Source organism: Venturia canescens, chromosome 1 (assembly GCF_019457755.1).
Source record: "Venturia canescens isolate UGA chromosome 1, ASM1945775v1, whole genome shotgun sequence".
Classification (NCBI taxonomy): Eukaryota; Metazoa; Arthropoda; class Insecta; order Hymenoptera; family Ichneumonidae; genus Venturia; species Venturia canescens.
This window is the reverse complement of record NC_057421.1, coordinates 585,199-609,007: the sequence shown is the minus strand read 5'-3', so window position 1 is coordinate 609,007 and position 23,809 is coordinate 585,199. Positions and strand designations below refer to the sequence as shown.

The 23,809-nt window shown below is 39.3% G+C and overlaps 1 protein-coding gene and 1 long non-coding RNA gene across 7 annotated transcripts in view; one reads left to right on the top strand and one right to left on the bottom strand.

Moving 5' to 3' along the window:
• The window catches only part of LOC122419339 (CD151 antigen-like), a 73,729-nt gene extending 53,621 nt beyond the window's left edge, over positions 1 to 20,108 (top strand). For 5 of the 6 annotated variants that reach the window (XM_043433792.1, XM_043433790.1, XM_043433788.1 and 2 more), the window contains 4 exons: positions 6,238 to 6,429; positions 17,198 to 17,371; positions 17,737 to 17,898; positions 18,566 to 20,108. In XM_043433792.1, the coding sequence (XP_043289727.1) occupies positions 6,238 to 6,429; positions 17,198 to 17,371; positions 17,737 to 17,898; positions 18,566 to 18,712 (675 nt within the window). In that variant the 3' untranslated portion in view covers positions 18,713 to 20,108. Of the gene's footprint in view, positions 1 to 6,237; positions 6,430 to 17,197; positions 17,372 to 17,736; positions 17,946 to 18,565 lie in introns of those variants that run through there. The other variant, XM_043433793.1, reaches the window with a different exon arrangement.
• Positions 20,109 to 20,798: 690 nt separating this feature from the next.
• Positions 20,799 to 23,716, bottom strand: LOC122419341 (uncharacterized). Its single transcript, XR_006262876.1, has 4 exons — positions 23,584 to 23,716; positions 22,544 to 23,463; positions 22,167 to 22,466; positions 20,799 to 22,089 (listed from the first exon to the last, which is right to left on the bottom strand). It is a non-coding gene; the product is annotated as an uncharacterized lncRNA (long non-coding RNA).
• Between the last annotated feature and the right edge of the window lie 93 nt (positions 23,717 to 23,809).

Below are 23,809 nucleotides of genomic sequence, written 5' to 3'. Positions count from 1 at the left end.
GTGTCTCTCGCGAAGGGTGGAAGGATCGAGCCGAGGAGAGGTATAGGGGCAAACGGTTTTCACTCGACAAGATCGTTCATCCGACCACGTGACTTGAGTTCAATAACATAGTTGGTAGCGTACAACAATGAAGTTGCGTTATAACCAGCAACAGTTATAGTAATACATACGCGATATCTATAGCTCTCGCGCAAGAGCCAACTTCTACGAGGTGTCTCCAAACTCATTATGCATGGCGATAAACTATTGAAAAAATCGCACACTTGATTTTTCGTAACCGTACGGCTAATGAATCGTTGATCGAATCGAATAGATTCGCAACGACGCGGTACCAAGTGGACCCTGAAAATTATAAAGGCACTCGACTCTCAAATTCCTCCGGTATATTACAAGAGATATATGTGGTACGCGCCTCCAAATCCCACCCTCCACCGTGAGTGATCGATTAATGATTAAATAACTCATCGATTTCGCGGAGAATGAGAAAGCGGCAAAGGCGAAGACAGAGAGAGAGAGCATAAACATAGACAGACAGAAAAGTTCTCTCTCAAAGATATTACTCCGCATACATTAACTTTGTACATGCAAAGCTTATAAATTTTGAGGTTGATCGCTTGGACACCCTTTACACGGTTAGCGTGGCATGTGTCGAGGATCGCGTGAGTCTCGAACAATGCTTGCCGCAATTCATCGCAAGAGGGCGGTTAACATGAGAAAAGGGAGGGAGTATATATACGATAATGGAAGTCGGAGTAGTGCAACGAGCGAGAGAGCGACGCGGAACATGTCTATGCATTAGCAATGCCACATTCGGGATTCCAGAGGAGAAGAGAGAGAGAGACGAGTATCGAACGAATCGATCTATTGGATCAATTCTTGCAAATAATTCTTCCGCGCGAACGAGTTTCTCAGGGAAATATACTTCCTCCGAACTTAATATTATCCAGCATGGAAATTGCACTTTTGTTACAATTTTCTCGTTAAATATTCTCCTGATTTTATAAAAGAAAGGAATTCCATCCTTCAATTCGGAAAATTTTGTTATCGAAATCGTATATATTAACCGACGAAACTCGCTACTCTCAAACGACCTGCTTTCGACATGAATATTTTGTACCTCTTATTAGAGATGCAATATTTCCGGATAATGATACTTTCATTATGGCAAAAGTTTACATATATAACGACTAAACTTTGCGCGCGTTAACACTATCAGCAGCTGCGCGAGGACGAGCGAATTCGTTATTTATCGGCAATGGTTTTGTAACGACATAAAATTATTCGATTTACCATAATGCCTGTATACTCTATACTAATTACTCCCGCATTTATTGATTTAAAATTTAATAATCAAAGAGGTCAAGTGTATATTACTTTCGAACCGCGATTCTACTCAAATTCCAACAATTTTGCATGCAGAGTAATTCATCTCTATGAATGTGGTTAAAAAAATATTGTACGAGCAAAGACTATGCTCACACTCTGTCAGTGATCCCTGTTGTATGGTGGATTACAAAAAAAAAATCACTTACACGCGTCGCAGGAAGTTCGAGACGTTTGTTTTTCCCACGTGAATTTGCTCAAGAGAAGAAAGCGTTTATTGTTCTTTCGTGTCCCTCGCGGCGAATCTTCCGCGCTCTTGCACGCTCGCAAAAAGGCCCTTGCGGTCTTCTCGAGCCCTCCTCTTGTCTCTTTTTTGTGTCGCGTTTGACTAACATAAAAGTGTTTTAATATATTCTCACACGTAAAGGGTGTCCGAATTCACGGTTGGAGCGGTTTATTGCATCGTTGACGCGTTCAAGTCTCAATATACAGAGGAATATGAGAAAAAATACAAACGAAGTAATGAAGCAGGTTCCTTGAATTCAAGGTTCGTGCAGAATGTTTATTTGACAAGCCATTTTCCCTTAGGAAAATTCTCGTCGGGAGAGACTCGAAGCAAACCGCCGACACCGCTCGTCGTGCTTCGAAACCCATCGAAAACCTTTTTCTTCGTCAAAACATTGTGTACAATCGCGTCTACCAAAATGTTGGTACTTATTGCAATTGCAGCACCGTCTGTATGTATAGCACTTGATTCTCTTAGCGTCGTTCATTAATCGCGCGCATTCTCTTCTCACGGCTTCCGATCCAACGCGGTTCAGGGGCAAACAACGACAAAAAAGGACGAGTGGTGAGCAAACGAACGCTCACGTAACGCTGCTATGTAGTTGGCACGAATTTACGCGCGCCCGCCGCAACCGCAACGAATCGCATACTTATTCCCGATTTTCATCTCACACGTCCGTCTATCTCTGATCCACGTGCTTGGAGCAAGCACGTTTTTGTCTCTCGCATGCAACCGAATACTAATAGCGAAGCTTCATTTCCGAAAACATTAAGTTCGCATTGAAATATTTTGCTTAACCATTTGAAAAGTTTTGAAAATCAAGCTACCCGCGCTCGTCGCATTAACGATTTTTTCATCAGGCAATCCTCGCATCCGGAACACCCTGTATATTTTAATGCAATGTTATACAGAATAGAAGCGAAATTCTCACTCCGCGACAGAGTGGGAGATTCGATCAGTGTCAATTCTTACGACGAATCGCCGCGAAACCACTAGTTTGCTATATGGCATCGAAATACAGGGAGGAGCTCCGCGTGTAGCTCGTTCCCGAGGTTTCATCGGTACGTTTACTACTTATACGTTCGCGCATAAAGCACGCATTACAATACACGTTGCTCAAGAGCGAGGAACGCGACGCCGCTTAACCCTCCGTTTTCGCCTGCCATAAACTTTATGTACAAACCCTATGGTTTACAATGCCTCAGGACGCAACATCGTATACCCGCCAACATGACTCGGAATGTCCACGAGAACCATTATCGCGATCGAACAAATCAGACTCTTCAAAATGCTTCCGCGCTAATGAAATTTTTCCTTCTAAAAAACCTCGTTCAATCCGCGGTGATCGAGTTACGCGTGGATTGTCGCGGATTGCTCGAGCGATACCGTCCTCGGACCAACATATTCACAGAAAGAGTTTGTAAAAAACGAGAAAAAGCAGGAGCCTGCTCTCATAGTTGCAAACTATCTGTGGAATGTACCGAAATTTTTTTTGGTATTACACGCGGGGAATTAATTTCATATGATCTATCTTTGCGCCACTATAAACGTAGAATGACGTTTGGTTGCCATGGAGATAACAGATCGAGAGAGATGGAATAAAATCGAGAGAAAAGTGGAAGTGACGTAAAATCGAATTCATAAAAAAATGAAACATAACTGTTTTCGTCAAATAAACAACATTAGTAATTGTTCTTCGAGTCCTTATTTAAATGATCTATTATCCGTTTGCCGCATCAATTTACATACACATACACGCACGCACGCTCGCACATACATTGAGGTATTTCAGTGTTAGGCATATTCTGATAAAAATATTTATATCTATGAGCGTGCGTTTGTATTTCACATCGTGTATTTCGTTATACGGGGCGACTTGGCAACGTTTTTCCATGCATTTTGCTCGAAAATTTCAATTCTTCTACAGATGCATACAGATGCGGAGTTTGGTATGCATAATGCGATATCTTTTGTTTACCCGGAGTACACGTATACAGGAAGATAGCATTTAAATCGTGGAATAAAAATAACGAGATAAAATGTACGTACCGAGTATCCGGAATATGCTGTCCATCAATTTTGTTGGCGGATAGTTGTATTCCGCGATTCTGAAAATGTAGACCACGCCCCACCGTCTGTGTTGTATCATTGAAGTAGACGACCATATTTATTTATTGGTAATGGTTAATGTGTCGAATGAAATACGTCCAAAGACGCGTCGACATGGCTTGGCCACTTTTCTTCTTTTATTAGAAAAGCACTTGCTTACGGGATTACCAATCGAATTTTATTGGTTCTCGATTGACATCGAGGCGGAATACAGAATAAGAAAAGAACTCGCCATTCCGGTGGCCACGATCTATTCGTCGTGTGCCAATTCCGGACGTAGTTTTTCGGACGCTTCGTAATACCGGGCGGCATACTATATTTCACTTCATTCGAAAACAAGCTCTCCCACAACGTCGTCTTCATTTTGTCCTAAAAATATTTTTTTACAATATTTGGGGAACATGGAAAGGGGAGCAATTTTCAAATTCAAATAAAGTTTGAAGAGCTCATTGATAAATCTCAATCTTTAAATGTTCAACTCTGCCCGTGTTCTTCCTTATTCAAATTTCATTGATCTATATTTTCTGTCTACTTGTGTAGCAAAACGCGAATGATAAACAAACCGTGTCGTCGTCGTCGTCGTCGTCGTCTCCTTCTTTGACTCTCTCTCTCTCTCTCCCTTTCTTCTCTTTCGCGCTCTTCCGCAAGACAGAGCGAAAAAAATGGAAAGCAGAGCTGAAGATAATTCTGTCGTCCTCCGGAAGAACGAAAGTAGTTTAACCCCGGAGACATTTCATGCTCGAGGGAAGAGCCAGAGCGACATGGAAAATCGTGCAAAGACTCGTATCTCAATGGTACATGTAATCTAGAAAGATTTTTCGAGCGAGAAAGAACGTTTTCCTGCCGGAGACATATCCCTTTCGCTTCGCCGAATTGGACACATTTCCCCTTCACAATACCGTTATTACAGTAAATCGATTCTCCGGAGAACAAATCAATTGAAATAATTCAATTGCTTTTTTACAAAAACCTTTGTTTTCTCGTATAATCGTATGAAAATTTTTAAAACATGGATTATAACTTTGTTTTCCATCAATCGGAGTAAATTTCATAATTCTGACCAATCTGTAATTATCACGAAAATTACTGCGCGATCGATGCATGTATACAGAATTTTCTTTCGTCTCCTTAATGGCGTATCCTCCACAATTTATGTTCAGAGATAAAAAAAAGCGCGCTACCTTCTTTTCCAACCCATCAAACGAGATGTTTAAATGAGGGGCATTAATGTTTCAATGATGGACCAATATACGTAAGATACGCTCAGCATGCGCCCGAAAGATGTACTCATCAGCTTGGACCACTGCTGTGATCGTGCTACCAACGCGAGAGATCGATACTTTATGTCTTTTTTATTCAAAACAAAAAAAAACGATTCTGTGAAGAAAAAAGTTTGGTCCGAAAGAGTTTTGATACACGCAATACTTACGGAGACGTACGCGATTGCTTTATGGAAAATTTTCTTAAAAAAAAACAAATTTGAATGATTTATAAAAATTCATTTCATTTTGATGAGCGATGTACGTTTTTAGTAATACATTTCGAACAAATTTGTTTTCTTCGGTATAAACTGGTTCAGCGGTCGAACGACAAAAAAATAGGAACGACAAAAAACTAAGAAAAACTCTCGAAAAAAGCCTCCAATGAATGAATATACTTTTTATTTTTTATTTCATTTATAACAACTTGTATAATTTTTTTCGATTCGAAATCATCATTTAAAAATAAAGATCGATGATTTAAAAAAAAAAATAAACATGCAACCACAAGTACGTAATTCCTCGAAAAAAAAAAAAAACCCAATAGAGAGAATGATTAATTCGATTTTTCGTTCTTTCGGACCACATAGAAATATGATCGAATGACAGGCAGCTAAAAACTCGTTCCTTCACTAGAATAGTCAAAATAAATAGTGTCCGAATGCCGGACGTATCTCTGCATGGGTGGAGTTAGACCAATACAGGTTTTCTGGAATTCGAACGTGTCCAAGAACGACCGCGGTGTTCGCCCACGTAAAAGCAGAATGAAAAAATCTTAAACAAACAGAAATAACTATAAGCCACCCGCACTTGGTCGTCGGTCGTTCCTTTCTCGAGACTCGGGTCCGATGCAGTGATCACACCTTTAAAATCTCTAAAAGCGATCGGAGTGAAAGACCTCTAACTTTTGACCGAGTTTTATCCGTTCGGCTCAAAATCATCTTTTCTTTTTATATTTTCTTTTTCATTGATTCTATACGAAAATTCGTAATGTTTTATATTGAAAGTGGCGGGCTCAACAAACATTGAGAAAACATCATACAACTTGCACTGCTTTATTTAATGTCAATTCATGAAAACAACTTGTATCGAATCACATTAAAAACTGATATCGAATCAGCAATGGAAAAAATTGTTTTTCATAATCATCATTTGAAGAAATGAAGTTGAAGGCCAATTTTCCACTTTCATCGATGATATACCGATCGCTCCAAAAATAAAGTCCCACAGAGGTCATGCTGTTGAATTTATGTTTTTCAGCTTTCTGGACTCGTGGTGGGAGGAATTGGGATATGGACGGTCATATCGAAGCACAGTTACATCTCCCTTATGTCGACCTCGACGTATCCGATACTGGCGTATGCCCTCGTCGCGGCCGGTGCTCTAGCGATAATTGCAAGTTGGCTAGGATGCGGAGGAGTTTCCTCCGAAAATCGGTGCGTTCTTCTCGTGGTAAGTATACGTCGTTTTTTCTTCCATTGCATGGCCGTACGATCCAAACTTGGCTGGATATCTTTGAAAAGATCGAAAGCCCGAAATCGAAGTTCAATTTTACAAAAATATCTCAACCGAGAAACTCAGCAAAGTCTGAAATAACGCGCGAATGAGACTTTTTTTATGAACATTCGTGATGTAACAAAGACTCGTTCGCGGGCGACTGCCAGACGTTTCATTGGGTCAAAGTTTTATCTGAACGCGTCGAAAATGCGGATAAAAGAAAGTCAATACTCGAAACGCCATGGATGACTGTCTCTTTATTCGATTCTATCGGAAAGAAAAATATAAAAATTGATCAATAATTTGGTATTGACTTTCGAAATGATTTATGAATGGAAGCTATCCATGGATGGAAGTTGTGTACGAGGCGGGAACTGAAAGATTAATAAAAATGATCGGCAAAAAGGAAAAGCTTATCGCTTTTCCCATGCAATAATTCGGGAAAAAAAACGCGGAGTAACATGGACGACGACAAGCGAAGGGTTGTAAATTTGAGGGTGCAGATGCGTGGAATTGTCTGTAATGGAAAAGGGAACAGTGCAATTTTTTCTCGAGTTTGCCGGAATCGAGGAAATGCAGTGATGCAATTGAAATGCAATTCTCTTCGACGGTGAATTATTCTCAAACGGATAACGATCGAGAAAATGAATTTAGAAGATTCATGCACAGTTACCTTTCGGGCCGATTATTCGCACTTCGATTTGTGCTTGATGAATAATTATTGTTGACTCGCACGCGTTTAATAAGATAGATATTGGCCTGCTCTCGGGCAAAAATCTCTCGAATGTGAGGAGATGACCGAAAACGCGCGGAGAGATTGGGCACGAGTATAACAATGCTGCGGAGGCAGGTCGTTCCAGTGCGCTTCTTGATAAATTCGGTCTTTGAATAAGAACAAGGAGTAAGAGAGGAGGGTGGATGACAATGGGAGAGAGAAAAACCGAGTGGCTAAATGTTGGAGAGCAGGAAATGGCGATAGGATGAATAGAGGTCCTGCTTAGGGACGTAAAAGTTACAAAAAAAGGGAGGCGGAGAAAGCGGAAAAAGGAATAGAGAAGTCGGAAAAACCTGAGCGGGAGGAAAGCGACAAAAAGTTTAGGGAGAAAATTGGGAATTGGAAAATCGTGAAGCGTGAAAAGGAGAATTGTGACGAATACACAAATGTTCAGACATTCATCGTACATCGCTACGAATTTCGTAGCATTGGATCTAGCCATATACATGTATATACCGCATATATTTTAATTGAACGCAGAGCAAAGTCGATGGCGGCATTGCTCGAAATTAGCATATAATAAATTACGGAAATACTGGATCGTTTGTTCGTAGATTACTCACTCCGCTCTTCGTCCCTATTCGCTTCCGTGAGTTTTAATTAAATTGAGCCCTAATGCGATGGCTCTGGGCACTTTTTTTTTTTTAATCCATGATTACAATTTTAATGCATCACAATGAAAAGTCTCTTCGCGTTAGGTAATTACTGGTTATACAACGTTGGAACAAGATCCGATACATTTTCTTTGCAAAATTGAAAATGAAAAAATGTTTAAAAAAAACATAAAAACTCCCGACTGAAATACTCCTTCACTTAAGAAAATAGTAATAAACTTTAAAAAGTCTGAAATAAAATAGATGTCTTTACTTCTTATTCAATGATTTGATTGGAGACATCACCCGACGAAAAAAAATCTCGACATCTATTCTATTTCCAACTTTTTAATGTTTATTACTATTTTCTTATAAGTGAAGGAGTTTTTCAGTCAGGAGTTTTTTTGAGCGAAACCTGCAAGGTGTCAACTCGACACTGGGCAACTCACCACCGCATTGTTCGCGTATATATAATGTAGAGTTGACAATGTTGAGACACTTGGCCGCTGTCGAGTTGCGGGACCCTACCTTGAAAACAACAGCTCGAAGTGAAAATAGCAATATACGACGGTGTGAAGTAGTCGATTATCGAAATATATGGTCATAGCCGTGTTGCTATATGTTCAAACGATGTGTAACGTTAAAGTCAAATAAACAAAAAAGTTCGCGATGAATCTTGATATACTACAAATAAAAACACTGTCCGGCATATATACAAAGTTATGTAAAAAAATTGGTCAATTATCACCGTTTTCGAAAAAACTAGCGACAAGGGAATATCCCCTCCCACTGATCCCAGTGAAACGCATAACTCTCGTCTTTTTGCCCTAAGGGCAGTCGGAAGTTAAAAAAGGTATTATATTCGATACATCCTATGCGGCTCATTCGCAGTTTTATTGTGTACATTTATCAATAAAAAATAAACGCAACGAAGCCTCGCTTTCTCTTTATACACTCAACATATAGTGCGCCGCGGATATGACTTTTTCACACTTTCAAAGCTCGCGTTCACTTTCTCACGGTCCCAATCCTCGCCTTTTCTTCAGCGAGAAAATGAACGAAATCCCTTGCTCTGCTGTGTATGATAAACAACTCACAAGATCGAAAACTGATCGGTAAATAAGCATCAATGACTGATCATCGGTCCATTACAAAAAACAGTATTCTTTGTTTTCATATTCTAATAATAGCTTATGAGATGAAATGATTATATCAATTTGTTTGAAGTGGTGTATGAATGAGGATTTTTGCTCGTTTTACCGTATTTTGAGTTTCCGGATCAGAGAAAAAGTAATGTTTGTGCTCATTGTAGTTTATCAATTTGCGACTGGGAGTTGCAGTTGCATTTTCTCTTTGAAACTCCAATTTTCCATTTGCTAATATTTTGTCCCGAAATGCGGCGGTAAGAACATTCAGTTTTTCTACAGATATCGCAGTTAAGGGCGCGGCGATATAAAAAAAAAGAAAACTACATATAAGGGAAAGCAGAAAAAAATGGTAGATACGAGTCTGGTTCAGAATTTCCCATAAATGTATTATTACTTTGTCATAAAAACTGGATTCTAGGTGGATACTGTATATATAAAGCTCCGAGAAAATCTTCGAAATCTTGTTGGCCCATAAAAAACCAAGTCCGCGCAAACTCGTAATATCACGCGTCTCTTCTCTAAGAAATAAATTTACTCAATCCTTCGCTCTAGCTTCCTTCAAAATTAAAAATCCTTTTTCACAATCAGTGTAAGAGTCATGATAGAAAATGAATAAAATTCTTCAAGGTGAGGAACAATTTTCCAGGCTATTCCGTACATTTTCAATATTCTTTTCTATTTCATGGTACGGGATTTATTTCTTTCATTGATTTTTATCTAGACCCTCTTTTTATGAGTGCTTACGAATATGACTCACAATCGTTTTTTTTCTCCTATCTGCCGTTATTCATGATAACGCCCCATCGATTTTTTCATTTATACGTGCGAGCGAGCGAACCTGCATGTCACGAGAGAAATGACCATGCTTCCGTCACATTATTTATTGATATTTTTTTCGTGCATACGGGGTTTTGTTAAAAAAAAAAAACAAATTATTACAGTACGTGACGAAAATTTCTCGTTATTCGTATACAGAATTGAAAGTGAAAATAAATAAACGGAAAAGAAAATCACAACTCGCCCATAGACGCGTTTGATCGTGAGTCAAAATTGGCGTCATCTCAATTTCTAGGAATGCTCCAATGTATCGTTGCATGCGTGGCATTCCAATGAAAATTCATATCAAGACACAGGCTAACCCAAGATTTTCGGTTCCGATTAACACAACGATAAATCTTGGAATTCTGAAGACAAGGCGAAATCGAAGTATTATTCTACTCTCCGCGCGTGTACCGGGGGACAGTTACAGGGACAATTACGAGGGGTACAAATACAACAATAACGCGCGAACTGCTCTTAGCTTATGAAAGATCTTCGGGCGCATTAATTATTGTTCGATGAGCTTTCGTCCAAACTGCGCTTGTGTAATGAATTTTTCACGCACTTCTAATCAAATATGGATAAACGTACAACGCAACGAGAAAAATATAAGATTCGATTGCAATTTATAATTTTAACAGTTGAAAAAAAATACAAGTTCAGTTATGCAACAACCGGTGAAGTTTCATCTGCGGAGAATCTGTCAGATTCGAAGATGTAAATCGGAGCGTCGAAACACGAGAGGTTCGAATTGAAATTAGTAATTCCCGTAAAGCCTTCGGGGCCACCTGTCCAATCCACAGAGATTTCTCTACGAAGGATTACGAAGTTGCGAGGATGTCAGAGCATACCTGCGAATGTTGGTTGATTTGAGATTAGCCGGGTAGGAAAAGCCTTCCTCTCCTCCTCCGCAGGCAACTATTTAATACCGCGCCCGACTATACCGGGCCACTATCCGAGTCGAACTCGAACATTTGCCAACTCGGATTCGTCGTTCGCCTCGTACTTACACTGTGAAAATAGTGTACAATTTTTTTATTACAATAATAAACTCAAAATACAATTTAGTAACAACGGGAATGGAATTTTTCCAATTTTTCCATTGAAAGCTTCAAACTTTGAGGCAGTTTTGTTGGTATACAAGGAAATTCAATTTTCATAGCGATACTGTCGAGAACGCGCGCGTATATTATTTTGAAGGCTTCGCGAAGGCGATGCAACGCGCTCCAAGATCAATACGACTATTCGCGAATCAATGAAACGCAAGTATGTGCATGTTTTCGTACTCGTCCGGTAACATACTACAGGATACCCCGTATATATATATACATATTTGCAACATTATGCTCCAAATTGTTCCCTAGACCGCGCTCCCTAGGAGTATAAATCGACCTTAATTGAGAGTTAGCGAGTAAGAGGAAGAGACAGAGAGAAACGATATAAAGCTCAGTCACATCGCATGAGCCCTCCTTTTGGTCCAACCGCCCCTGCATGCACCGTGGAATACGGCGATTATCTTTAATTCCTACTAAATGATAGTTAAACGCCCTTGAGAAACAGCGTCGCTAACCGAGAACTGGTCCGGGACGAACGAACACTGATTTAAATTTATTGAGGAATAACAAGGGATATTTGCAATCTTATTCTTTCCCGAGCAGAAAAAATATGAACCTCTGCATTGAGCATAACCATCTTTATTTTTCGTAAAGTTCCTTCCCGACTAATCGTAACATAAATCATTCATTTTTTAAGACTAATATTCCCTCTGGTTATATTTCTCACACATTTCTCGGCAACTTTATTTTCTCCGATGTATGGAAAAATATATGACGCGTACGGTGTGTTGTCGAGCCGCGCGCTATGCATGCCCAAGCACCAGCGACGCCCCACATAAGCACTATCCTGCTCCGAGCTTCGAACCAGTTTCCCCGTAGTCTTTCGTATGTTACCAAAACATTTGCAACCTCGCGTACACGAAGGACTGTACTTGAGACACGTGTGAACGAATACACGCGTACCTGTGTACGCTCGCGAGGGGCTCGAGGCAAAGCCGCATTACTTCCTAAGTACCGCCGATTTCGCTGCCGGTACTTATCGGTAATTTATGCTAGCGCGAGCGCCAGTGCGGGCGCGACTCTGGCGCCTCTGATCGCGCAATACTGTACGATTATTGGCGGTACAGGCACTCGACGAGTTACTTATATTCGGGCGAGCGAAATAATAGAAAAAACTTCTCGCCCGTTTTTTACAAAGCATTCGATCCTTCGTGTACAGTACACGCGAATTTTCCCCGCAACAACTCGACAACTCTCCATAGCATTCCGCAGAGTTTCCATTCACCCCGTGTATTCCGCGTGTCAAATGATCCCGACATTGCGCGCCTCTTCGGACCTCACAAACGCAAGGATTCGGGAGCGTCGAGACTTTTGCAACGACGTGTACCGCAACACTACGGGGAGGACTATAAAATCGCGTCTACTCAATCACGCCCGTTATTACAAAGAGAGAGAAAGACACTCTTCTGACGTTGATGACGGCCCCCTCCGGGTCCTCCCGTTTCTGCCTCGAAGACTGTATATTTATAGAGATCGAGCTGCTGAATGTATTCTCTATAGGGTATGTCTCTCGAGTTCTTATCCAAGACTCTCTAACTGTACTCAAAGCCATCCTCTAGCTGCTATACCATTTTTTATATCCCCTGCCAAGGAGTGATTTGTCTTCGCGTAATCGGATGGACTATCGCGCGGCAAATGTACGCATAAACGTGGGCATAGTGGTATAGTTGCGCCGAATAAAAACTCAACGCGAGCGGGCTCGTGTGCAACGCATTTGCACAACTTTGTTTTCCACACCCCTTGCACGCGAAAAAACTAATTTCACAAGTATTTCCCATTGTTTCGAGCAATTTGATCATGCGATTTATTATATCCTTGGCGCTTCAGCGTTTCTGGAAACAAAAACTGAAACAATGGAGGAAGCAATTCCAGGTACGTACGCGCTTATTCTTTTTCACCAGAACTTTATTCTCTGCTCGACCATCTCGTCTCGGAATTGTTCCTCCTTTCTTTTCTTCGCGGATCGTCCGCGTATAACCGGCTCTTGTGAAAAAAAAAGGGTAGGAGCCCTTGTCAGTGGACCTGCTCAAAAGCGTTTCTTCGTGGTTGAACGAGTTAACCGGTGTGTAATTCCGCCCGACGCGGTAAAGATTCAATGAGAATAAAGGCGCGAGCAGATGAGGGAGGAAAAAGTTTTCGTAACGATATACGCGGCGAGAACGGCGAGTCTCCTTCTTATTCTTTCTAACGTATACACGCAGGTGTGTAGTACACCGGTGTACGTGCGTCTATACACGAACCTTTTATCTTTATCTCTTCGTACCCGCGCGCGGCCGTTCTCCGCCGGCTTCCCCGTAGATTAACCTCTTTATAATTGCACCGCCGTTTCACCCACTCTTCCGCCTCACTCCTCCGTTCCACTTATCTAAATAATCCACGAAAAACTTCACTTCCCGACAATCATAGTATGCATGTTAAACTCTCATGAACGATGAGACCGCAAATACGAATTTTCCATTCCACTCTCGCTCGTTCATTATACTTCGCGACCGATCCGATTTGTCGCTGCATGAAAAATCCGAGTAGTCGGAGCTTGCTGAAAACTTGCAATTCGTTATCGCGATCGCGACATGCACGATAAGAGTACGGCGCCCTATCGATTCGCGTAACTTGAAACAAAAAATTCGGAAAGTTTACTTTTTCCTCGAGATCATCTCGTCGTCTGTGACGAGTTGAGAGCACCATCGTTTGTTTGTAATTTCACGTTCCGTCAACGACCGGGCGAGATCGATGACGATCTATATCGTTCGCCGAGACGCCACGCGAGCAGCCAGCAGTCATTCTTCTTGCTCGCGTCACTGCGCTAGTCAGCTATCAATTACAGATGAGAATTGTACATACATATATATATATATTGAACGAGGCTATTTTACCTCTCCGGTTTTCATATCAACGGCTGTCAATTACCATAAACCTATAGAGCACACAGATAGTATACCTGTATACATACATAACACTACAGCCAGATTCCCAATTGGGCAGTATATGGCGTACGGATCTAGTGTCGAAACACACATACACGCGCGCGCGCGTTCAAACTCAGTTATATCCGCATATAATGTACACTCGGTAACGCGTAAATTTATTGCAGCCAGATATCCGATAATTTCCCTTCCCCCAGTGTCCATTAGTCCTCTGACGAGCCTCCCACGCATTTTCCCCTCTCAATCAAGCTGCGCTCTGTGAGAACATCTCGCCGCTTATCATTAATGTCCCGCCTGCTGGATTCATGCTGGTTTAAAGATAAAAACAACTCAGCGAGTCCACAGGCTTATTGATATTTTCCGTGATGATTAAAGAAATACACCGATCCCTCCTCCCTCCAATTATACCAAAATACTAAAAGATGTTAAGGATGGCGATAAATGTTTATATATTTGCATACATTTCGTTTCGCATTTATTATCGATGCATAATTCTTCGTCGGATCCATTTTTACGTACGAAAATATATGTATGCGCACATATGTTATAAGAACGGATGAATTTATTTTTTTTTTATTGATACGCAGTGTATGTATACGGAGGTAGTGCCGGGATAAGCATGTAAGATTAAAACTTATACATATTCAATGTCGAGGGACCAATTATTTCACGACGAACCGTGGTCGGGGCATCTTCACGATCTACATATATTCCTTTCGTATTTTCAAGTACGCATATTTATACATGTACACGGGATGTTGCGACTCGAATCGACAGCAATGCGTAACGTGTACAACAGTTCGTTTTCGATTTTATTTCATTATTCCGTGTCGTATTTATCATTTTAATATATTTTTCGCCTCGTTAATTGAATTGAAAAAAGAAGAAGAAAAAACACAGCTCTTAAGGAAGTTCAGGCATTATAATGAAAATGATGTCATCGCTTTTAAACCGATTGTATCTTATAAAGCGAAGTGTAAAAAAAAAAATCAGTTAAATTTTCAGACAGTTTAGGAGCGTCGTTGCTGAGAAAAATCAATAACAATTTGGGCCAAATAACATATGGAAGCTTATGGAAGTCAAGACACATTCAGTGACTTCTCCGTTAAAAATGATGCTAAAAATATGAAATTTTTTGATCAACACGAGCAAGGCTTGCTGAATTATGTCAATTTTATTTCAGATTTTTTTCAGCTTTCACCAGTTTTTCGTCTTTTTTTCCCCAACTCCCAAATTAAAGTGTATATGCAACATCGCTAAACTGTAAACTGGCCCAACTTTTGAAAGATACAGGTCATAACTTTTGGGTAAAAAAAATGACTGTACAGCCTCAACTTCCTTAATCGTCACGCGCATATTGAAAGGATAATTTTTGCATATTATTTATATTCTTGTTCCGAACATTCTACTTTTCCCCGTGTCTTATTTTCAGAGTCACGGCTACTGACTTATCTCTAAATACCTCGATACTTACTAATATAATACCGATTCCGAAGATTCGCAATGGAAGCCCTCGTAGATACGTAAATTCGGATCAGCGAGTCGGATAGTTGTCCCGTTGGCGGTACCAGAGGACCGCAGGCATTTCCTAAAGTGGCTCGTGGTAGCGAGATCCACGAACTGTCGAAGGGTGCTGTTCTCTTTAGTAGCTATGTAGATGTATCCTCGCTCTCCCGCTATATCCTCATAGTCCCTTAAGAAGCGTTTACTTATACATACGAAAAGTAAAAGGACGAACGAAAGGAGATACATGCAATGTACGCGATCGAGAATCGAAGAGCTGGCTCCCTCATTACGCCATGCAAATATAGGCGAGCCTCGGATAGTACTCGGTGACCACCGCAGAGAAGCCTCGTCTCTCGTGAACGAGACAAAAAAAACATTCGAATAAAGGAGCTTTATCGCAAGAGAAAAATCCAATAATACATAAATAATGCGCGATAAAGACAGTGATTCGAGGTGAATATAAAACGGTGGAGAAATGGTGAATGAAGCGAGAAGCAAAAGCGAGGGAGCTCGACTATATTTCTTTCTATTTTCCTCATTTATATTTGATACACTCTTATAAATATTTCAGAATTTCGAGTGCAAGGGATTCGAAAAATATTCAAAGCTTTTGTCTTACAATCCGATTAGTTCGGATTGGTAAGTCCTGTACAGTTAATTGGACATTTATATGTGTGAGCGCACCCGAATGAATATTCAGTGAAGTATGCGGCTCAACGTACGTAACAGAATAGTCAAACTTGTGCTTGCCTGCTTCTCCGATCTTGGTTTATGCAACACAAAGAACATTTTTGAGCAAAGCACTCAACTTGTTCCGTATATTCATGCGAAATACTAGAGAAACATATAGATGAGACCAAGGATTCCGCTAGCTTAAGCTCCGATTTCTCCCTCTCGCAAACTGCTGAGTCAAAAATTTTATTGCAAACTTTGCATCAAGTTCGCTTACATGCAGTTATAATTGTGCGAGTATATTCGCGAGTTTGAAATAATATTAATAGTGCATGAGACGGCATGGAATCTTGAGATCCCTCGAAACTTACGGAAATTCATCTATTTGTGAGGGATTGTCGATACAATATATTTATATATACCTTAAAAAGGACAATTTCGAATAAATCGAATTTTTATCACCAAACGAGTGCTCAATGGCCAGTAATTGATTATTCAAATGCGGAAATCACATATTGTTTTCTCAATCTTTCATATTTATTGGAGAATCACATATTTGATTGGAATAAACGCGGCTTGAATGCGAAGAGACTGACATAAAAGAGGGTTCATCGAGTCTGGCGCGTATGTTGATTCATCGGCGTGGGTAGACTCTACGTTGATTTTTTTAGCTCTTCACCTCCTCTGCTTAGCCCACGCGCTTATGGTGCAATCTCAAATAAATAAATGGAGGAAGGAGAAACATGAGGAGAAAAAGGGCAAATGAGAAAGGGAGAACGCGTACTTGCGGAACATGCAGAGACACTTATTGGCGGATCCGAAGATACGAGCGAACATGCACCATTCTTTCTATGTAACTGCTCCCCCAGCCCCAGCCTAGCACTGTAACCTGTAACCGTTCAAGTTTCCTGCATGCTTATTCCTTTGATTATTTAACCAGGAAAACAAAACTGCTGGCTAAATCTAATTGTTTATGAAACGATTGACGAAACCTTATTTTTGACAGCCCGAAGATACGATGGAAATAAAAAACGCGAGTCGGTACATACAATTCTTAGGTACTCGAGCGCATCGCACTCCGCGTGTACTTGACACTTTAATTATAGATTTCGGGAATTCATTCAATTTTCAATATTCAAGCATTGAATAATAGGCGGAATATTCGTTGCAGTACATCTTCGTCGTGATGGGAGTTCTAGTCCTCGAAGCCGGAGTCGGTGCGCTTGCTCGACTGTACGAGGAACAAGTTGGTCCTGAACTCAAGATGACCCTCAATCGTACCTTTCTCGACAACTACTCCGTGAGATCCCGGGAAACGGCCGCCATCGACCAGATGCAGATAGAAGTCAGTATAGTCAACCATTCGTCTGAACGATATTTTTTTTATCTCCTTCACTTTTTATTTTATTTTATTATTTTTTTTTCTACCCAAGCCAATTAGAAATTTGTGATTTAATTCTATCGGACTTATGGCCAATGAAGAATTTTTTTTCCATTCTTAATAGACACTAAATTCATCTATACAAAAAGAATATTAAAAATTGAAAATATATTGAACCGAGGATTCGTATTTCATGCTATTTTCGTAATAAATTCAGAATGAATGTATATTTTACGAAATCGGTAAATCGCGACGAAAAATATGCGTAATTCGATGCAAGATTTATGAATAAATTGAAAAAAAAAAAAAAACAAACGTCATTTCGTCAGTTCAAATGCTGCGGTGCTCTGAGATTCGAGGATTGGCTCGATAGCGAATGGGCCAAGGACGAGGATGTCATGCGAGACGGCAGTCGCGTACCTGACAGCTGCTGCAAGACTGTCACTCAGCATTGTGGAAAACGCGATCACCCCTCGAATATACAGTATACGGTGAATTTTTCTTCCTATATCTCTTTTTATTTTTAGTTGAACCATCATCCAAAATTGATAAAATTATTATTTAATCGTCGCTAAAAATTTTCAACTATTCATTTTTTAATATACTCTCGGAATGTTTTTATTTTTATACTGCGACGGTAAGCGTTGCGGGTTGTCACACCATTGTTCGGAATATTAATTGATAATTCGTTGAAACGTCCGTTAATTATCATTGCCACTGGCGTAGCGAGTTGGACCAATCGGTATATATAACATTTCATTACACTGTTGTTTTGGTCGGCATCCATTAATCCGATATTTCAATTAGTAGTAGTAGTGGAGTTTAACATGCATACCCTTGTCGGGTTTTTACATGGTGTGCATCTCTTGTATTTCCTCTATTTATATATTTCCACTATTCGTTTCTTTTCCCACTGTTTTTTTGTTTTTTCCACTACACACACTGTGGACCTACTTTTTTACGTGGGTTCCGAACCACAGAGAGTACAGCTTGGGACACTTAGAAAAATCCATTGGTGTCGGCGGCGGGAATCGAACCCGGGCTCGCTGGGTGGGAGCCGGGCCCGTTACCACTGAGCCACTGCCTCTCTGATATTTCAATTATTTTTCTGTATTTTTTGCTCGCATTGTATTCAATCGGTGGCTTTTATTTTTTCAGGGATGCATATATAAATTTTTGGAAACGACCAAGGATCACTTGATCATTCTCGGTGCTGTTGGGCTTGGACTCTCCGTTCTCGAAGTATTCGGTATAATTTTGGGCTCCTGTCTGTATATAAAGCTCCGACACGACTTCGACGACTGAGAATTAATACACCACGAGGACAATAATAACGGTCGTTCGTGGTGCAGATACGCTCAAAATCGCGTCTGACAAGAAAACTATATAGCTCCCTGAGAATAATCTCGGAGAGAAGTATTATAAAAAATATTCTCTCGCGTGAATCTCGCTCGACTCATTGTTTCTTTCTATATTTTTTCTTCTTTTCTTTCGCGTTAACGAGCCCGAGATCCTACGACAACTTCGTATTACATTTTTCCTTTCTTTTTTCGTTAAGAAATTTTTTCTACCGTAACGCAGGCGTTTCGGTCTGTAAAAATGTTGACAACTTCGATACTGCCACTGCTGTAACTTTGACTGTAACATAAACAAAACGATGAAAAACATTCGCCTGTCTGGGAAAGACAAATATTTTAACGTGTAGCAACAAACAGATGAATCAATCGTGACGATCACCGACGTCCCGAATCACTGTGGAAAAAAAGAAAAAAAAAAACTAGAATAAAAATGTCTAAAAAAACGTAAACGAAAAGCAATGATCGCGAATAATCACAATGAGAATAAATGTTTCAAACATTGACCAAAAAACTTCGTTGATCGTCGCAAAAGACAAAAGTATGAAATAATTTGAAATTGTGAAAAAATAATTACACTGCTTCGGCGCAGTCTGCGATACGAAAAGAAACACGACCAATTGTAATTTTAACTGATTTCGGTCAATCGAAGAATGACCGAAGAAAAACAAGAGAGAATTATTATTGCTGACGCAAAAACACCAAATAAAAATACAATTAGTAGCCCGTTATTTCAAGAAGTTGCGACGAGTTTTTTGCAATTTAACGGTATAAAGAAATTTAGATCTCCGAGCTTGTACAATCGAGCGATGAATTCGAAACTCTACAGAGTTCAATAATATTTCATAAAAAAAAAGTAATACCAAAACGATATATCCGGTCGGAAAAATGTTTAAGAAAATGAGATTAAAGTTGGATTTGAATGTTTCGTCTTCGGGCTGTTCGCCTCCTGTGAAAGAAATCTATCCCATTATATAAGTCTATCCCAACCTTGCGAGTGACAAAAAAGAGGAACTCGACATTTTGTACCATAAAATTACAAGAGGTTGATGATGAGAGAAATCGAATATATACATATATATGGAAACATTGTATAGAATCGTATATAACAGTGCCTTTATAATCGATAAGCGAGAAATTTTTTTCGGAAAATGCTTTGAGAAATCGTAAGGAAATGAATTCTATCGGTGGAGTCTCGCGTGGTCAATTCTTCAAATCTTCATTTATATATTCGTTACTTCATTCACGCATCCATGTGCGAAATCCCCGAACAGTATTGTCTCGATTAATATTCTCGTCGATAATATACGAACTATATAATAATTATTACTTTATTATTTATGAAAGAAAAAAGAAACGAGTTTTGTTATCATTTTATTCGCTTCAAAGTCTGTAGATTTATTTCGTACGTTTGTTATCATTATTTCTATTGTTTTCTTCCGCTGCATTACCACAACAAATACTGTAGTTAATATTATTAATAATGTAGACCTTTGTGGTCCTATTGATTATACATCAATATTATTATTATAAAAATATTATACATATTGTATATTGTACATATCAAACATATTCTGTTACGAATAAATGTAAAAAAAAAACACGCATTTTTAAACATGACGAATAATAATTCCCTCTCTCTCTCTCTCTCTCTCTCTCTGTTATCCTATTGTTTGTTCTGCACTTTTGAATAATCTTCACTCTTGTTGTTGTACAGTCATTTTTTTTACTCAAAAGTTATGACCTATACCTTTCAAAAGTTAGGCCAGTTTACAGTTTAGCAATGTTGCATACACTTTAAGTTGGGAGTTGGGAAAAAAAAGACGAAAAACTGGTGAAAGCTGAAAAAAATCTGAAAAATGACATTATTCAGCAAGCCTTGCTCATGTTGCCCAAAAAATTTCATATTTTTAGCATCATTTTTAACGGAGAAGTCACTGAATGTGTCTTGACGTCCATAAGGTTACATGTTATTTGGCCCAAATTGTTATTGATTTTTCTCAGCAACGACGCTCCTAAACTGTCTGAAAATTTAACTGATTTTTTTTTTTACACTTCACTTTATAAGATGCAATCGGTTTAAAAGCGATGACATCATTTTCTTTCTAATGCCTCAACTTACTTAATTGATCACTGTTCTCATTAAATTATCTAGTCATGAAATTTTGAATAAAAACTGAAAATAGCTGTGAACTACGGATAAAACAGAAGCAAAAGCGAAAATATTTCACCGTCTCGTGAAACAAGCCTGGTAATCGAGTCGTATTGTCGTATACCAAAGACGCCGTGAGCTCAGTCAACAGAGATAGATAACGATTTTGCCCGCATCTCTATTTTTGGTGATATTTGCATAATTCATAACATTGACTACGTTTACACGACGCTTTTATTCCGATTTTATATATACAGACGGGTATATTTCTATATATCGATAAATATGTATATTGTATATCTATATTGATATAACTAAACCGGAAGAAGAGTGCCGTGTAAACGTAATCCGATATACAAAATACAGCTGTATTAATTTATATAAATATATTTGTTGACACATACAAAACCGGAATAAAAGCACCGTGTGAACGAACGTTTCTATCAAACCTCCGTGAATTTGCCCAACTCATTTTACCAGGATTTTACATACTTGCATGACTTTTTTTTATGACCCTTTTCATACCTCCCGATAGCTATCCTTCAGATAAAGTTATCCGTCGGATAATTTCAACTTCGTTTTCTTCACTGCAACCTTATATGATACTTATGAGGTTTATTCCTTTCTGATTACCTAGACATGTACAGATACTAGACAAAAATTGGTAAAAACATCGAGGTATTAAAGTGCAAAATTGGTATACATTACAATTTTGCACTTTATTGGAAAACAACAGAAAAAATGCAACTATTTTAGGAAAATTTTGTAATTGACCTTATCTGTTGTAATAAAATTCTAAAAAAATTATTAACAAACGTTTTTATGAAATCGTGATGATTAAACTTTTTTAAATACAGGCGAATCATCCACAGGTTTTTTGATAAATTTTTCCAATTTCGCCATCTCCAGTAGTTTCGCCTTTCATTTTTCTTTTGGTTTTACATTTACCGCTTTGCTTCTCATAGAAGAGGTAGCGGCTTCAATCCATTATGGTTTCTTTGCTTCTTGTTGAAGGCTTTGGTCGCACGACTGATCAACCTTTTGCCAGGATTAACACCAGCAAGATTGACAAGAGCTTGCATATAGAATGAGAGAACTCAATCATAAATAAGTTGCAGGTCTGAGCAACCAATCTTTGGTGAACGGAGCCAAGCCTTGCAGGTATACAACTATATCTGAAATGAACGAACTTTGAAATAATCTACTCACTTCCAAGTATCTGCCTTTTTTTATTATTTTCTTACTTCATTACCTGCAATTTGTTCACGAGATTCTCGTAAGTCGGATCCACGTCGCCCAGCGAGAATTCAATCACCATTCTGCTCGTATGAAATTCCTCTGACAGCAGCCATAAAAGGCTCTTAGGCTTCTCATGGTCCCATCAAAATATATTCACCAAAAGCTGTGTTGAGGCAGACTGTATCTATAAAGTGTGTCAACTCGTTCTGAGGTCTCTCATCGTTCTCAGAAATAGCTTCTTCATTGCTGGTGACCAGAGAGAACCGAAGATTAGGAAGAGAGACAAATTTTTCCTTAGCTCCATTGGGATGCCCTGGATCCAACAATTATTATTATTAAACACTAATTGATCACGTCACTTATAATTAACTCTTTCCACTTTTCACCAACCATTTTCATTTATCGACGCATGCAACAGCACTCTGGGGATCATAACCTCACACATCAACATGACGTGCAAACTACGAAAACAAGTCTCAGATATGCATATATCTATGTATTCATATATGAGAACCCCTCTGTCGCCGCGAGACTGCAATTTTCGAATTATCGACGAAAATGCTTATTACGACATCTATGCCTGTATCTAGAACTATCTGACTCCATTTCTTTCGACTGGCCGGAAACAGTGACGGCACCTTGGACGGCACCATTTTCGGCCAATCTATACGTTATCTATATGATATGCCATATTGTCTATACGGTCTATACCCTACCCTCAATTCCTGCCATCCTTGGATCGCTTGGATCCTTGCCTACTGGCAGGGTGTCAAATGGACATCGGGCGATTCTCCATTGTGTCAAATCCCCATAAAATATAGATATACCGTTGACGACCATACAACGGCGCGGTATATCTATATTTTATGGGCATTTGACACGATGGTGACTCGCTCGATGTCCATTTGACGACACCGTACCCTTGCCTACCATGAAACAGACCTTGTTATATCAAGCATACACTCTACTCTCGCTCTCCATCATTCCCGTCCTATCACGTATTACAATTTTTGTTTTCCCGCTGGAAAAATGGCCAAGGCGACAGTATTAGTCTGTTTTTATTATTGTGCCAGATCGAGATTCATTTCTTAATTGAAAAAATATATAGTAAATCGTTATATTATTGCAGGAGAATATATAGTAACGAAAGTATTCGTACAGAGGATACGTTAACTCAAGGTCACAGAAGTTTTATATCAATCCCTTTTTGACGTTGGTTGTTGCCTGATGTGTCAACTTTCCCACTTGTTATTCACCATACAACCACCACCACACCACGTACCACGGCACGATCTACCAGTCAATGCAATCTACAATACAATGTAGATGTAAAACAACCGGAAAAAGACGTCCCGGCATTATCTATCATACATCCTATTAAAAAATTGATGTAACTCGTATGGAATAAGAAGAAAAAACAGAGTTAATACCAAAACCATATCATAATTGTATTTCGTCATCGTGTAACATCGGCGCTGTAACACATCATTTTTGGGAACAGTTTATCTCGTATATACATGAGCCTAAAAGGAATAGTAACCTGTACAACGAAATTTCGGCTCGATAAGAGTGATTGCGTCGTCGGACTTGAAGCGATACACAACCTTAAATATTGGGAAAAACACACATTGCAATCAATAATATTGTAAGTTTATT